At 46.0% G+C, this 15,358-nt stretch overlaps 1 protein-coding gene across 2 annotated transcripts; it reads left to right on the top strand.

The window, feature by feature from the left end:
- Positions 1-3,723: 3,723 nt before the first annotated feature.
- On the top strand, positions 3,724-7,545 carry MC3R (melanocortin 3 receptor). Of its 2 annotated transcripts, XM_066561755.1 has the most exons (2): positions 3,724-3,911; positions 4,126-7,545. In XM_066561755.1, the coding sequence occupies exon 2, from the start codon at positions 4,309-4,311 to the stop codon at positions 5,068-5,070; it is 762 nt and encodes a 253-aa protein (XP_066417852.1). In that variant the 5' UTR covers positions 3,724-3,911; positions 4,126-4,308; the 3' UTR covers positions 5,071-7,545. The 2 variants fall into 2 exon arrangements, with proteins under 2 accessions (XP_066417852.1, XP_066417851.1); XM_066561754.1 differs by having other exon boundaries at positions 3,724-7,545.
- Positions 7,546-15,358: the final 7,813 nt, after the last annotated feature.

Genomic DNA, 15,358 nt, shown 5'->3' with positions numbered 1-15,358 from the left:
CTTTGTCTCCTTGTAGGCAGGGATGACAAGGAAAATTGTCCAAAATGTCCCAAAGTTGAGTCTGTTTAAATTAACCTTTTTAACTGGCTGAAATTATAGAAATCTTCATCTGAAAGCCCCCTCATTGCAATCAGGATTTCGTGCTCCTTCTCCTCACTAATGACAGCTTGGCAGGGCTGAAGGGAAATGCAGTGGATAACATCCCAAAGGATGCAAACCCCTGGTGCTCGGCTTCAGCAGGGATTCAGCTCCTGGGTGAGGTGAGGATTTACTCTCCCAGTGTGAAAACCTCTGCCAGCAATGTGGTGCAGACAGATTGAACTTTCTCTGACCTCAGCTGATGTCAGATTCATCCTTGCCTCAGACTGGAAAATAACATTATTAGCTATGGGCATGGCTGGGAGCTGCAGGAACTACAACTTCTTGGAGGAAGACATGGAAATCTTTCCATTATTACATCCAATACCTGGTATGGCAAGTGATCCTGAAGCCTGTGACTCTGACAGGACAAGAATTGCTCTTGGAAAGCTGCTACCTCAAGACATTAAAGAAAAACACAGTAGTTCAGTAAATCACTGTGTCTTTGCTTTCCTCACCTGCCAGGTTCTTGTGAGGCTCCTAAGTCCAGAATTTTTTTTTTAGTTTTATAATCATGAATTAGAAATCATTTTATATCATTTTATATATTTTATAATCATTTTATGCAATCATAGAAAATGTCCCAAAGTGTGTTTCTGCTCTTTATCATAATGAGTGATCTCTCCATGTTCCAGTGAAAATTATTAAAGAGATTTTTTTTCCTTGAGTTAAGTCAGTAGTCAAGCAGTTCATGTTGTACCAGTGCTGAATCAGATCTGAAGTTTCCTTTGTTTTGTCAAGTATTCCATTATCAAGGACTCGAACTCTGCAGAGGCAGCCCTTGAGCCCTGAGCAGCTCTGCAGGTCAGCAGAGCCCTGGGCAGCCCCTGTGCAGTGCCCAGGTGATGAATTCCAGCCTGGGCTCACAGATATTCCCCATCAATCCCGAGTGCACCCTCCTAAAAATGTGCACAGAATTCAAAATCAGCATCGTTGGCTTTGCTGAGAGAAAATATTTCATCTTTTAAGTCCTTTTCCATAAGGAACGACACAGAGAAAAGGTCTTCAAGAGTTTTCCACTCACTGGTTTGGCTACTTGAAACATCAGGACAACAATAATTCCCTGCTGCATGGGAGAAAATATCTGCTTATTTCCCTCTAATTTCCTTTAAAATTTCCATTTTTGTCTGGCAGAAACCACTGTTAAAAAGAGTGAAAATAAAGGAAAGTGATACACATTTATCAGCCATTATCAGCCCAGTCTCATGTCAAGTGTTAAACAAGATTTTTCATTCAACAACAGCACAGGGGAATTCTCTTAGGAAATTCCAGGATCCACATGTAGCAGTAAATGCTACTTTACCTTTCCCTGAGGATTAAATAGTTTCACTAGTGAAGAAACAACTGAGCAATAACAGCATTTAAAAAAACCAAACCAGCCTTGCTTTTAACTGCTTTGTAAAACATGGCAGAGGTTTCTACCTGGGAAAATTGTTCATTTCTGCTGGTGGATAAAACAGCCAAACCTTTGCTCTGCCTTCATCACAGCCAATATTTCATTAACTCTGCTGACATCCTCTTATTTACAGCTTATTCTTTATTAGAAAAGGAGTTATTTTAGGACAGAACACGAATGAGAGTAATGTAAGAGACATCACAATAAATCTAATTTCCACATTTAACCCACTGCATCTCTGTGGGCTCAGGGCAGGCTGTCCTGACCTTTACTTCAGGGCTGCTCAGGATTCTTTCAGGGATCCATCTGCTATGATTGAAGCACACAAAACTCTCATCACAGATTCTTGGGCTAGGTAATAATTTCAAGTTTGGAAGACTCAGAGAGTGAAGGGCAGCCCTGGCGTGGGCAGAGAAGCAGAGATGGTGGCAGGGCTGCATCAGGGGCTGCTGCTGAAGGAAAGGTCTGGCAGTGCAGAACTGACAAATCCAGCTTTGTGCTGGGGAAATCTCATTTTTCTGGCCAAGAAAGGAATGGGAATTGGGTCCTGCACATCCCTGGCAGGGGCACAGGTCAGTAGCCCTGAATCCAGAGCAGCACAGAGGCATTTTCCCCTGAATACACTCTAAAAGGATGAGGCTGCTGATAAATATTGTCAAATCTGGACCTGTTTTAACATCATTTTTATGGGCTTTTAAACAATCATTATAGAAGCACAGGGGTGTTTTCCTCAGTAACTGTTCCAGTTAGAGAACAGGTTTTAACTGCAGCAGCTTCCCCAAGTGCTGGAGTTTGCACACAGAAAAGTTTTGAAGTTGAGGTGCATCCCAAAATGTTTCTATTTCTGAAGCCCATCTCCAGAAGCCACCTCAGTAAATCACTCTGGAGGCTGAAAAGCTCCTCTGCAACCAGAATCAGCCTAGGGGTCAAGCAAAACAAGCATGAAAATCCCCCCTTGTCTCTATAAACCTCTGGGGGTCTGAAAACCTGTAAGAAATGCTCAGGAGGGTTTTCCAGTGCTGAGCAGGGAAATCCTTTGGAAAATAAGGAGAATACAAAATATTTAATGGCATTTCAGATCACTGAGGTTTTCCAGTGCTGAGCAGAGAAATCCTTTGGAAAATAAGGGCTGACACGTTGCTGTCTTCGGTGCAGACACAGCTTCTCCCCCCTCAGCACTGGCCTCAGAGCCAGTGCGGGTTTGCTGTCACACAGGAGGCTCCATCCCACTATTTTTAGTGCTTAATGGCAAAGCTGATGGTGCCATTAATCCACTTGGGTGTACAACATTCCATTTCCACCTCAAATTGCACCTCAGTGCAAGTGGTAGCTTGTCCTGCTGTCACATACATTCAGAAATTCATGATGCAACACATTTAATGACTTCCTGTCCCAGCATATTACCTGTGCAATTTGGGGATCAAATCCCCAGCTATTTTTTCACTTAAAACTACTGCACTGGGCACTGTCCTTGTAAATCTGTCACCTGGAGGTTAAATTTGAGAAGTGTTGCCTCTTGGTATTGAATTATGGGTGCAAGGCAGTAATTCTGGGAGCTCACAATGAAACTGGGAGAGATTTGTGACTTTTTTAAAGCTAACAAACCTGCAGCAGAAGCCCCAAACATTACTATAAGTGACATTGCACTTGATTCCAAAGTATTTCTGCAAAAACATGAGGTGGGAAGCGTTTAGACATCAGCAAATGCTTTTAAAGCAATCAAACTAAGAAAATTGCAGCACAGAAATATACAAGGAATGAAGTGCAAGGAAAATCTACCTTATGCTTGCCTGCTCACGCGTGATAAATGAAAATCTCCTCAGTCCTGCAGAGGTTTAAATGGGAACAATCCCGTTTAAGACCAGTCCTAGTGGCCACCCAAAGGTGCACGGAGCACCCTGCCCGCCCCGAACCCTCCCACGGAGCAGGCAGGAAGTTTTTCTGGGTGGGTTTTACGTTTTCCAGACGGCTTTTCCGGCAGATCCAGGCTGCTCGGTCTCTGCAGAGGGCGCCAGACAGTTTGGGATGCGCGGGATGCTGCTCCAGGTGCTCCAGCTGTCACTCACCAAGGTGCTCGCTCTCCAATGGCCAACGCTCCGCTCGCAGGCTGGAGTAGGAGTTGGTTTTTCTTTCTTGCATGTATAAATCCCTTAGTTCTCGGCTCCTTTCCTCCCACGGAAATAGCAGCAGATGCTGGGCTGAGCTGCAGCACGCTGCCCCGGCAGACGGGGAAACTCCCTGCTTTTCACCACCAGGAGAGCTGAGCCCCGCAATGTCCGGCTGCCGATTCCTCCCTGCAGACACAACTGTTCGCTGTCCACAGGCTTGGGAGCTCACTTTCTTCTAAAGGAAAGAGCAGCCTGGCATAAAACTCACTGTAAATGCAGATTGTTTGATGTTTGCCCTTGTAAAAGTGACTAAAGTCCTGCTTGATTGCACCCCATATGCACAGCAGCAGCTTGGAAGGACTCGTTTTCCCTTTTCTATTTTGTTTGCTTTTTTTAACCTGTGCTGCCTCAGGTGCCCAGGCAGGGGTGAGCCCAGCTGCTGTGCTGACAATGAACACCACACGCTTTGCATTCTCCTTCCAGCCCCTGCTGCTGAACACCACCGAGGACTTCAACGACTCCGTCCCCACCAACCGCAGCGGCGACGGGTTCTGCGAGCAGGTCTTCATCAAAGCCGAGGTCTTCTTGACTTTGGGGATCATCAGCCTGCTGGAGAACATCCTTGTCATCCTGGCAGTGCTGAAGAACGGGAACCTGCACTCTCCCATGTATTTCTTCCTCTGCAGCCTGGCCGTGGCAGATATGCTGGTGAGCATGTCCAACGCCCTGGAGACCGTCATGATCGCCATCCTCAGCAACGGCTACCTGATCATCGACGACCACTTCATCCAGCACATGGACAATGTGTTTGACTCCATGATTTGTATTTCTCTGGTAGCCTCCATTTGCAACCTCTTGGTCATAGCCATCGACAGGTACATCACTATTTTCTATGCCCTCCGTTACCACAGCATCATGACGGTGAAGAAAGCCCTGACCCTCATTGTGCTCATTTGGGTGGCGTGCATCATCTGTGGCATCATTTTCATTGCCTACTCGGAGAGCAAAACTGTCATTGTGTGTCTCATCACCATGTTCTTCACCATGCTGCTGCTGATGGCCTCTCTGTACGTGCACATGTTCCTGTTTGCCCGCCTGCACGTCAAGCGCATCGCGGCGCTGCCCGTCGAGGGCGTGCCGCCCCAGCGCACCTGCATGAAGGGCGCCGTCACCATCACCATCCTCCTGGGGGTCTTCATCGTCTGCTGGGCGCCTTTCTTCCTCCACCTCATCCTCATCATCTCCTGCCCCATGAACCCCTACTGCATCTGCTACACGGCGCACTTCAACACCTACCTGGTGCTGATCATGTGCAACTCGGTCATTGACCCGCTCATTTATGCCTTCAGGAGCCTGGAGATGAGGAAGACTTTCAAAGAAATTGTGTGCTGCTGCTATGGCATGAGTGTGGGACAGTGCATGCTGTAAAACACCTGGTTTTGGGTGGAAAAAACACGCCATAGGTGTATATAAATATAAATATATTTATGTATATGTTGAGATGCAGAGCAGCTCACTTTAAACGCAGTGCCTGAAGGAAGGGTGCAGGAAAGACAAAAGCTTCCTACATGATGTCTTGTTTCCTACTTTTTAGAGTGAAAACCGGTTTCAACTGAATTATTTGAAGTTTTTTAAATGGTTATAATGGAAGGAAATCCAGAGTGGCTTACAAAACAGCTTCAAAAACTTACTGGGAGAAAGGAATCCTGAAAGGGAATGCCACTTTCTAGAGACTGAGATAACATTCCCTCTAGCATTCGTTTGTGCCTGTTGCTTTATCTCAGTGCCACTGCCAACAAGTCAGTGCTTTCTAAAAGATTCCATTAGTAACCTCTGTGAAAAGCTATTTTCCCATACACCAACAGGTAACAGCATTGTTCTACGCCCGCCTTTTAATGAAAGAATAGACTGACATTTTTGCTGCTTGCAGCCTGAGTACAGTTTTCAAAGGGTGAAAGCAAACACTTCTCTTGCTCTGAAGTCAGTTATCACCACAGTGTCAGTGACAGCGCGGCTTCAACAGCTGCCTGATAGGATTGACTCATGTGAAGGCTTTTGCATTATTTATTGTGATATAAGAGTATTATACCCTTGAATTTTTTATTATTTTTTTAAAGCTGGAATGCCCTGATCAATGTAGTAATTGCTACGTTTGTAAAAACTCATAGCAGCCTCCTTTTGATAAATCCTCACTAATGAGATCCACGGATCCGAGCAGCAGAAAGAGCTAAAATGCAAAACACTTTGAATGCAGCTTTGTGTAAAAGCTGCAGGGAGTCCTTAGAAATATCCACCTCTAAGTTCAGCAGCTGGGAGGAATCAGATGAGTGTGGCAGAGAGGACTTTACCCATTGAGAAATAAATCTCCTGGGGCAGGACAATGTAAATGTCCTTCCTGCAGCTCTAGGCTGCACTCAGGGGCTGGGTGCTCCTGCCCTGGGCACAGGAGGGCACCGGGGCTGTTTGCCACCCTCTCCAGCCCCCTGGGTGTCAGTGCCATGCACAGCCAGCTCCTGCAGCTACACCAGCTCAGCCTTTGCCTCTGCTCTCTGCAGGAGCAAACCCACAAACCCTGCAGGTGCCTTCAAGCAGCTCACTGTCACCAAGCAGGGGCTGCTGCAGGCATGGGCACAGGCAGTGGCACCACCCTGGGGACAGGCTGAGAACATCCCGAGCCTCCTAAGGGCTGCTTGGCACCTTTCTGGTGCCTTGCTTTCAGCAGGAGGGGATCCCCAAACCCTCAGAGGTGTCTGATGCTTTCAAACATCTCAAAAATCTCATTTGACTTAAAACTCTCTGTTTTATTTCTTCTTATTTTGGGTGGAGTTGCTGGGTTGATATTATTATTATTATTATTATTATTATTATTATTATTATTATTATTATTATTATTATTATTATTATTATTATTGGTTTTTTTCCTGGGACTGCCCTCTGCCAGGTGAGAATCAGTTCATGAGGATCTGTTCATGCACCCAGAGCTTCCCCAGCTCCTGTGCCCCCAGTTCTGCCCCACGCTGGTGCTGCTGTTCCAGTGTCTCCAGACCCAGCCCTGCTGCCTGTGGGGAGTCACATTTCCCACTCTGCACCTCCTGGCCAGTGTTTGATCCTCAGCATCCCACAGGAACAGCCCCATGTCCCAATCTCATGGGCTGGATAATCCTCCTGGGGCCAAGAACCAGCTCTCCCCATGCTCCAGCCACACTCTGTCCCACCTCAAACCAACCTCACATTCCCTGTTCCTCCTGCCCTCTGATCACACCCAAAATTCCCTAATTGAGTTCTCACCTCCTCTCATAATCACACCCTCCAGACTTCCCCCTTTCCAGCACTCTCTCTGTTCCAGCACTTACCCAATCCTATAACCCTTCATTTTAGAAAGGCCAAATTAAAATAATTTTTAAAAAAAGCAAAACCTCACTGTGGAGCAGAGCAGGCACAAATGGAAATTCTCCCTGTTTCAAGAAGAGACCAAAGAAAATCCCACTGACTGGCAAAGCCAAAAGCTTTCAGCTTTATGTGTGTGTCACGAAGCCCAGCTCAGCAGCGCCCAGCTGTGTCCTGCTAGCCCAGCCTGTCACACCTTGCAGCAGCTGATGTGGCACATGCAGGTGAAATCAGCATGGGAAACCACAAAACTTCTGTGGTGTGCACAGACTGTGCCTACCTGTTGTAAAAAATCTCTGCTTTTCCTCAGTGCTCTGTATCCCCACACTCTGGAGCATGGTTTGCCACAATGTTCTGCCTCAGGTTATTGTGTATTTAGCTCTTGCTGCACCTGATGTCCTACTTATTTCTCTGATGTCCTACTTTTTTCTCTTTTAAAAGCAATTTTAGCAGGACTGATTCAGTGCTTCGCCTCTGAGCAAAACATCCTCTGCTGAATAAAATCTGGAGAGATCACTGGGAATCTTGTTTGCTTCTGTCACAGCAACACACGCAGCAAACCGGTCTGGGGGCTCACAAAACTGAAAACAGAGTCTAACACTGGGGAAAAGCCTCTTAATTCAGAGAATCATGGAATGGTTTGGGTTGGAAGGGACCTTGGTCAGCCAGTGCCACCCCTGCCGTGGGCAGGGACACCTCCCACTGTCCCAGGCTGCTCCTGGCCTGGAACTCTTCACAAAAATGAGAGGGAAAAGCCAAATTTTCAGTGCCATGTGCAGGAAGAGAGTTCATAAAACCCCCCAAAGATCCCTGACCCCTTGTGGCACCAGGTCACCCAGGAGGGAGGGTGGGATTGCTCAGCCCCAGGGTTTGTGCACACCCTGAGCCCTGCTCTGGAATTCTGTGGGGCACTGATGGATCCAGGGCTTCCCTGGTGGGAGGGGAAACAGGGAAGGACCATGGGGCTGAACCCCAAAACAGCAGTGAGAGAGGGAATACTCACAGCTACAGAGCCAGGGGGGGAGGAAAGGGAAAAGGGAAAGGGAAAAGGGAAAAGGGGAAAGGGAAAAGGGAAAAGGGAAAAGGGAAAGGGGAAAGGGGAAATTGGAGGGGAAAGAAAGGGAAATGGAAGGGAAAAGGGAAAAGGGAAAAGGAAAAGGGAAAGGGAAAGGGAAAGGGAAAGGGAAAAGGGAAAGGGAAAAGGGAAAGGGAAAAGGGAAAGGGAAAAGGGAAAAGGAAAAGGGAAAAGGGAAAGGGGAAATTGGAGGGGAAAGAAAGGGAAATGGAAGGGAAAAGGGAAAAGGGAAAGGGAAAAGGGAAAAGGGAAAAGGGAAAAGGGAAAAGGGAAAGGGGAAAAGGGAAAAGGGAAAAGGGAAAAGGGAAAGGGAAAGGGGAAAAGGGAAAAGGGAAAGGGGAAAGGGGAAAGGGGAAAGGGGAAAGGGAAAGGGAAAAGGGAAAGGGGAAAAGGGAAAAGGGAAAGGGGAAAGGGGAAAGGGGAAAGGGGAAAGGGGAAAGGGGAAAGGGGAAAGGGGAAAGGGGAAAGGGGAAAGGGAAAGGGAAAAGGAAGGGGAAAGGAAGAGGAAAGGAAAGGGGAAAGGAAACAGAAAAGGAAGGGAAAGGAAGAGGGAAGGAAAGGGGAAAGGAAGGGGAAAGGAAAGGGGAAAGGGGAAAGGGAAGGGAAAAGGAAGGGGAAAGGAAGAGGGAAGGAAAAGAAAGGAAAAGGAAGGGAAATGGAAGAGGAATGGAAGGGAAGAACAGGGCTGCACTGCAACCAGTAGGACAGACATAACCATGGTGATGAGAGGGGAGCCTGGAACTGGTGCTCAGCCACCCCAGGGACAGAAACCCAGCAGGAGCCATCCAGGAGACAGAGCCAGGGGCAGTGCCCAGCCCTGCACCCTCGGGCTGTGCTCACAGCATCCAAACCCAGGGCAGGGCCCCTCTCACCTGTGCAAGCAGAGCAACATTTCCAGCTGGGAATCTGCCCCTGGGCAGGGCTGCAGTGAAATGCCACCACTTGTACACCAGCACATAATCACCACTTGTGTACCAACATATAATCTGCTCCTAATAAGAAATGTTTCTTCCTTGAGGAGAGTGCTGGGTTGAACAAGATATGTGCAGTTTCCCCCCAGATGGTCTAAGAAATGGCAGGCTAAATTATATATTTTGCATCTAAAGGTATCATTATTATGGATTTATTGAGTCAGTTTTTCTGCAGGAAAATCAAGAAGTTCACAGACACTGTAGGATTGCCATTTGCTCAAAGACGTGCTAGGAAATCCTCATATATTTAAGACAAATATTTGAATTCCCAACAACATGAGTTATCCTGCTAAGTCAACTCCACACAGCATATTCTGCCAATTACAGACAGATTTGTTTCTTTCACATGAAATTCAGCACTGTGCAGGCAATTTCTCCATCAATTAGTGCCTAAATATTCTATAATTGACAGCATTTGTATTAATGGGCAAATAACCAAGTCAGGCACAGAGCTCTGCAGTCAAACAAGGCCATTGTTCAGACCATTGGTACAAACATTGCATTGCCACTGAAATAAAAGGTTTCTATTTGCTGAGGCCTGGGTGGGGAGCAGGGTTTGCTGTTTGGTGGCTTCACCTAAACCACTGAGGTGATTTGGGAGGAGCCAACAGATGGGGTGTCACCAGAGACACTGGGAGCCCCTTTGCTGTTTGCAGCCCAGTCTCAGCCCCAGAGCCCTGGGACAGCACAAGGGACACCAGGGGACCAGCAGGGGCACAGCAACTGTTCCACAGCTCCCTGCCCCACATCCAAGGGGAAAATCCACTCTTATGGGATGATTCAAGTCTTCAAAGTGAAATAGAGGGGGTTAAATGGGATACTGGGGAGGAATTCTGCCCTGGGAGGGTGCCCAGAGCGGCTGTGGCTGCCCCTGGATCCCTGGCAGTGCCCGAGGACACTGGGGCTGGGAGCACCTGGGACAGTGGGAGGTGTCCCTGCCATGGCAGGGGGGGCACTGGGTGGGATTTGAGGTCCCTCCCAAGCCAGGGCATTCCATGATCCCACAGCCCTGCCTGCAGCCAGGAATGTGAGCACACCACAAGCTCCTCCTGGCAGTGCCATGCAGATTTTCCTCAGCCCAGGGTGAACACCTCAAAGGGAAGATCAGGTAAAAAAGAGAGGCAAGAGAAGGCTGGGTGGGGACACAGTGTGAGCAGGCGTGGAAAACAGCCCTGGGTGCACGTGGGGATGTTTGAGATGTGGGAGAGGGCCAGGCCTGAGGGTGAATATCTTTGGTGCCAGTCAGGACACAAGAAGTGTGAAATCAGGAGTCTGCAGCTGATTAAGCCAGACTTCATCCTTGTTCCTGTCTGATCTCCCAAAGCCTGCACGTTACTCCTGTCTTCAGCCTCCAAGACCAAAGCACCTCTTCCCAAAGCCCTTGTCTCTCCAAGTGAGTCTGAGCTTATTCTTCACTTGGGCAAAACACCAGACCTTGCACTTGCAGCCTTTTATTGCCTCTACTTACAGTCAATTATGTGCTACTTGTGAAGTTTGCCTTTAGTAATCTTAAAACTGTACAGCGTGTACTTGGAAAGGTCTAAATCTAAATCAAGGACTCGTAATTTCAGGGTTTGAAATGGTACAGGGACAGTAAATAAATGTCATCTTTCATTTCCAAATTTCTCTGCATGAAAGGAACTGACTTGGGGAATCCAAAACTTTTGGCAAAACAAAACAGAAAGGAGACAGGACCAAATAGGGAGCATGCAGTAAATTTATTTTTAAGAAAGTAATTAATGTGTTTGAACATCCAGCTTGGTGTACAAAACTTAACCCAAACACTTGACTGCTGTCTCACAAAGGGAACTGCATTGTCTTTGATGTCTATGTACCAGCCCATGCATTTCTCCAGAAGGACAGCTGTGTGGCTCAGTGAAACAGGGGCTATTTAAAACCACAAATCAAGGCAGAATACAGAATACCAACCCCTGCATTGTGCTGTGAGCTGAACACTCAGCTCCAGGGGAAGGCAGCAGCAAAAATGGACACGCTGCCCACCAGTGAACACCAAAGCCGTGCTAAAACAGACCTTTTTCTTTTTTTTTTTTTTTGAAAGCAGAATCAGCTACAATTCTCTAAAATCAGTTTTCCCCTCAGGTTTGTTTAAGCTGGCAGGGACACCAACAAAACAGGGCTGGATGAGGCTGCTTTGGGTCTGTGGCTGCCGCTCTGTGCCCCTTGCCAGGCACACCCCAGAGCTCTGGGCAGGATCTCTGCTCTCTCCCTTCTCCTCTGCACTCCACTCAAATGAAACTCAACAAATAAATAATTCCCCCCATCCCCTCAGTACTCTTTGACAGTGCTTCCCTGTTTAATGCTGGAAGAAGTCTAAAAAAACCCCAGTAATCCATGTGTAACCTGGCACAAACCTGCCATGCCATAAATAAACCTACAACTGTGTCATCTGTGCAGCTCCAGTTTGCTGGGATGTCATTCCTATTCCCAAAAAAATGCAGATGTGTGCCCAGGAGCAGCTCTGAGCAACTTCCTCTTGGCAAATCCACATTGGAGAGGCCAGAATTAAACATTGAAAACCCACTCAGGTAAATTCAATCAGCCAGCATCACCCCACGGGGGATTCTTCAAGAAATCAAAGAAACTCCCTTTGATTAAAATGAGAAGCAGCAGAAAAATGTGCACTGAGGCACAGTTTAACAGTTCCTGTTAAATCAGGAACTGTGTGTATTTGTAGACAAAAGGACAGTTGCATATTTCAGTGTTAAAAAGCTTTTACTAATGAGCCATTGTTCTCTTTGGCTACCTGCATTTGGATAAAAACACAAAGGGGTTTTGCTTTTAACTGAGCAGTTGAAACTGAAATTATTTCCAACTGAGAACAAGTACAAGTGGACTTGTGGGTGTAATAACAGTGCAAGCACGGTTTCCATCTCTGATTCATGGAATTTAGCCTTTCTGTGAATGATCTGAGGTGTAATTTGATAAGTCTACCCTATTGTTATCGCCCAAAATCAATAGATTCTTTTGTTCTTAACACAAATCTCTTTAAAATAGGAACCACACATCATAAATTCTGTTACAAAGATGATAATAACTACTAAATGCTAAGTTTTAAATGCTGGAAAAATGGGACTGACATTGGAAACAAGCAAAATATCATGGAACAGTACATTTTTATCAAGTGATAAAGGAGTGTTCATTCTTCTTCATAATTTCTGTGAGTGGGTAATAAACAGGTACAAAATCTATTGAAATTAAGCCAGGCATGCATGGAATCAGACAGGGTATACATAAGTGACCAAATATTCTTTTTAAAAACCAATTCACCAAGCAGAAAAAACATGATGTTCTCCAAGTTTCACTTCATTGCTTTCTTTTCTCATATCATATTACCTAACTTGGTTTGGAATTGATTTCTACCTTCTCTGGTTGTTTATTTGGCAGCTTCGCCAGGAGCTGACACACCACTGTGACTGCTCCTTGTAAAGGGTTTTTTCTCTTGTATTAAAATACCTCCTTTGCTGGCTGACAGAAAAAGCTACAGCAGCTGCACTTCCCATGCTCAGCTATTTCCAGAGGCAAACACAGAAATGAGGCAAGGGAACATTTGCCTCCGCTCTGTTCCCTCAGCAAGAAGATTTTTTATATTATTTTATCTACCACTGCTCATTCCCAAAAGGAAAACCTCCAAAAGATCCCACAAAATTTTGCCCTGTGGCTTTAGCCTTTCTATTTTGGTGTTGTTAATTTGTATTAGCTAAAAACATCTTGTACTTGTAAGGGTTAAATGACAGATAAGCCAATAATCCTTTCAAACTTAAAATGCAGACATTTAAAGCACCCAAGAGCAAATAACAAATTTCAATAACAAATATTTTTTTTTTTTGTTCAAATAACAAAAATATATTGTAACAGGTATCTCAGTTCTGTGTGACAGCACAAGCACAGTGAAAATCAATGCTCTCCTTCAGAATGGAACTCATTATTTCTCAGGCAGGGTGGATTTTAAATATCATTTTCTGACCTACATGCAGCTCCTTACCAGAATCTAAGAGCTGTTAAATTACTGGCAGGCTGAACGAAGGAGAAATATTCAAGCCCAGCTCAATTATTATGTGCAAAGCAATATGTGGAGAGGTGTTGGGCTTCCCACTGGGCACCTCAGGTTTGCTTTTCTTCAGGAAAGCTGCAGAAAGGGCTTGGCTTTCCTCTGGTTGATGCCTTGCAGACCAAAGTGGGACTTAAGTGGCGCCATGGACAGAAGGAACAGGATTCCTGATTAGCCACCAAAACCTGCTGCTCAGGAGATCTCAGCCTGGAAGGGGAGATATCAGAGGATATGCAGGGGACCCCACACCTCCATCAAAGTCAAATAATGGAACTGGAAAAGTTGGCAGGGAGGATATTTAGCCCAGGGAGCTGCATTTTCAAGAGACAGCTCAGGGAGCAGAATTCCCTGGGAGAGCTGGAGCTGTGTGACAGTTTTGTGCTTTGTTTTCTTAAATGCCGTCCCTTTGGACGTTCTCCTTAATGAAAAATTATTCAGCTATCCCGAAGTAATGCTTTCCTTTTAATGTGATAATTACTACCAATTTGTTGTCTAACTGCTGAGCAGAAAAGGCAAATAACTTCTGAGGCATATGCACAAATATTGCTGTTTGGAAAATTAAATCACTGCTGGACTGGCCCCTTCCTTGCCCTGTTGGGAGCTGGAATGAGCAGGACATGCAACACAAGGCCCAATATTACTTTTTCTGAAGAGATAAGTGCATCTGGACAGCTCTGTAAATGGTGAGCAAGAGCCCTCCATGATCAAAACCACCACATCAAAGGACTTGGAGCAATCTGATATTCTCAATAAAGGCAAAGATGGAATTAACTAAGAATACAGCTCCCACATTGAAGCAGCAGTGAAAACAAGGTCATTAAGCCATCTGCATAATCAGTGAGCATGTGTTAAAAGCAAAAAGTAATTTCTGTAAGGGAGAAAAGTCGGGAAAAAAGCCTATTCTGATTGAAAAGTTGTAATTGTTCCCAAAAAAATGGCTTGGCACGCTCATGTTAATGCTGTAATGAATGGATTTCAAACATCATTTTGTTTTCTTTGTGGATCCAACAGAGCCTTGTCCAGTGTGCTGGAAGCTGGCTAATCACACCCACTCTGGCTGGATATTTATGGGGTCTAAGCAGCCAAAATGGGCATTTTCACATCCTGCAAATGGTAGCTCACAGTGAAAAATAGCAGAAGAACCTTCCAGTCATCATGAGTTATAGATGGATTTATACATATTTATATATATCTATGCATTAATACCTGTGTATGTACAAGCCTTGTTTCATTTTCCTTATGAAGCCACACTTGGAGTCAGTGGCTGACAATTCACAGAAAATCTGGAATTATCTGTTGTGCCTTGCACATATGAAAGTTGTTTCTGTTCATGTTGTTTTAATGAGAATTTAAGCACCCTCAGTTCTGCTGCCTTACACCCAGCTAGTTTCAATTAAAATGTGGAAAACAAACGAGACCAACACATTTACAAGGGTCATTTGAAGATAAACTGGCACAAAGCAATTTATAATTAGGAAGATGAACCAAGACCAGGACCATGACCAGGACCAGGACCAGGTTCAGGATCAGGATCTGGAGCAGGAGCAGGAGCAGGAGCAGGACCAGGAGCAGAACCAGGACCAGAACCAGGATCAGGATCTGGAGCAGGACCAGGACCAGGAGCAGAACCAGGAGCAGAACCAGGATCAGGAGCAGGACCAGGAGCAGGATCAGGAGCAGGAACAGAACCAGGACCAGGATCAGAACCAGGACCAGAACCAGGACCAGGAGCAGGATCAGGAGCAGGAACAGAGCCGGGACCAGGATCAGGAGCAGGAGCAGAACCAGGACCAGAACCAGGAGCAGGATCAGAACCAGGACCAGAACCAGGACCAGGATCAGGAGCAGTAGCAGAACCAGGACCAGAACCAGGACCAGGAGCAGGACCAGGAGCAGGACCAGGCTCTCCACAAAAGCCCTGTCCTGCAGGAGGGCCTGGATTCAAGCAGCTCCCATCAGCAGTTCTGCCTTCTCCACCTGGCCACAAGTGTTTATGGACTCAGTGTTTCCCTGAGATTCATGCTGATCAACTCTGGAAGGAAATCAGCATTAGGAAGCAGAACAACAAATAATTGCCACAGACCAGTACTGCAAAACAGCCAATTTGGCTGAGATTCAAATGAAAAATTACTATTACTCAGCCTTCATTTGCTATCTGCTGTATCAGAAGCTGTTATTAATCATATTCCCAGTTCAGACTCTAGAAATAATACA

The sequence above is a fragment of the Molothrus aeneus genome, chromosome 17 (assembly GCF_037042795.1).
Source record: "Molothrus aeneus isolate 106 chromosome 17, BPBGC_Maene_1.0, whole genome shotgun sequence".
NCBI lineage: Eukaryota > Metazoa > Chordata > Aves > Passeriformes > Icteridae > Molothrus > Molothrus aeneus.
The sequence above is the reverse complement of the archived record's forward strand: the minus strand, read 5'-3'. Positions and strand labels throughout refer to the sequence as shown.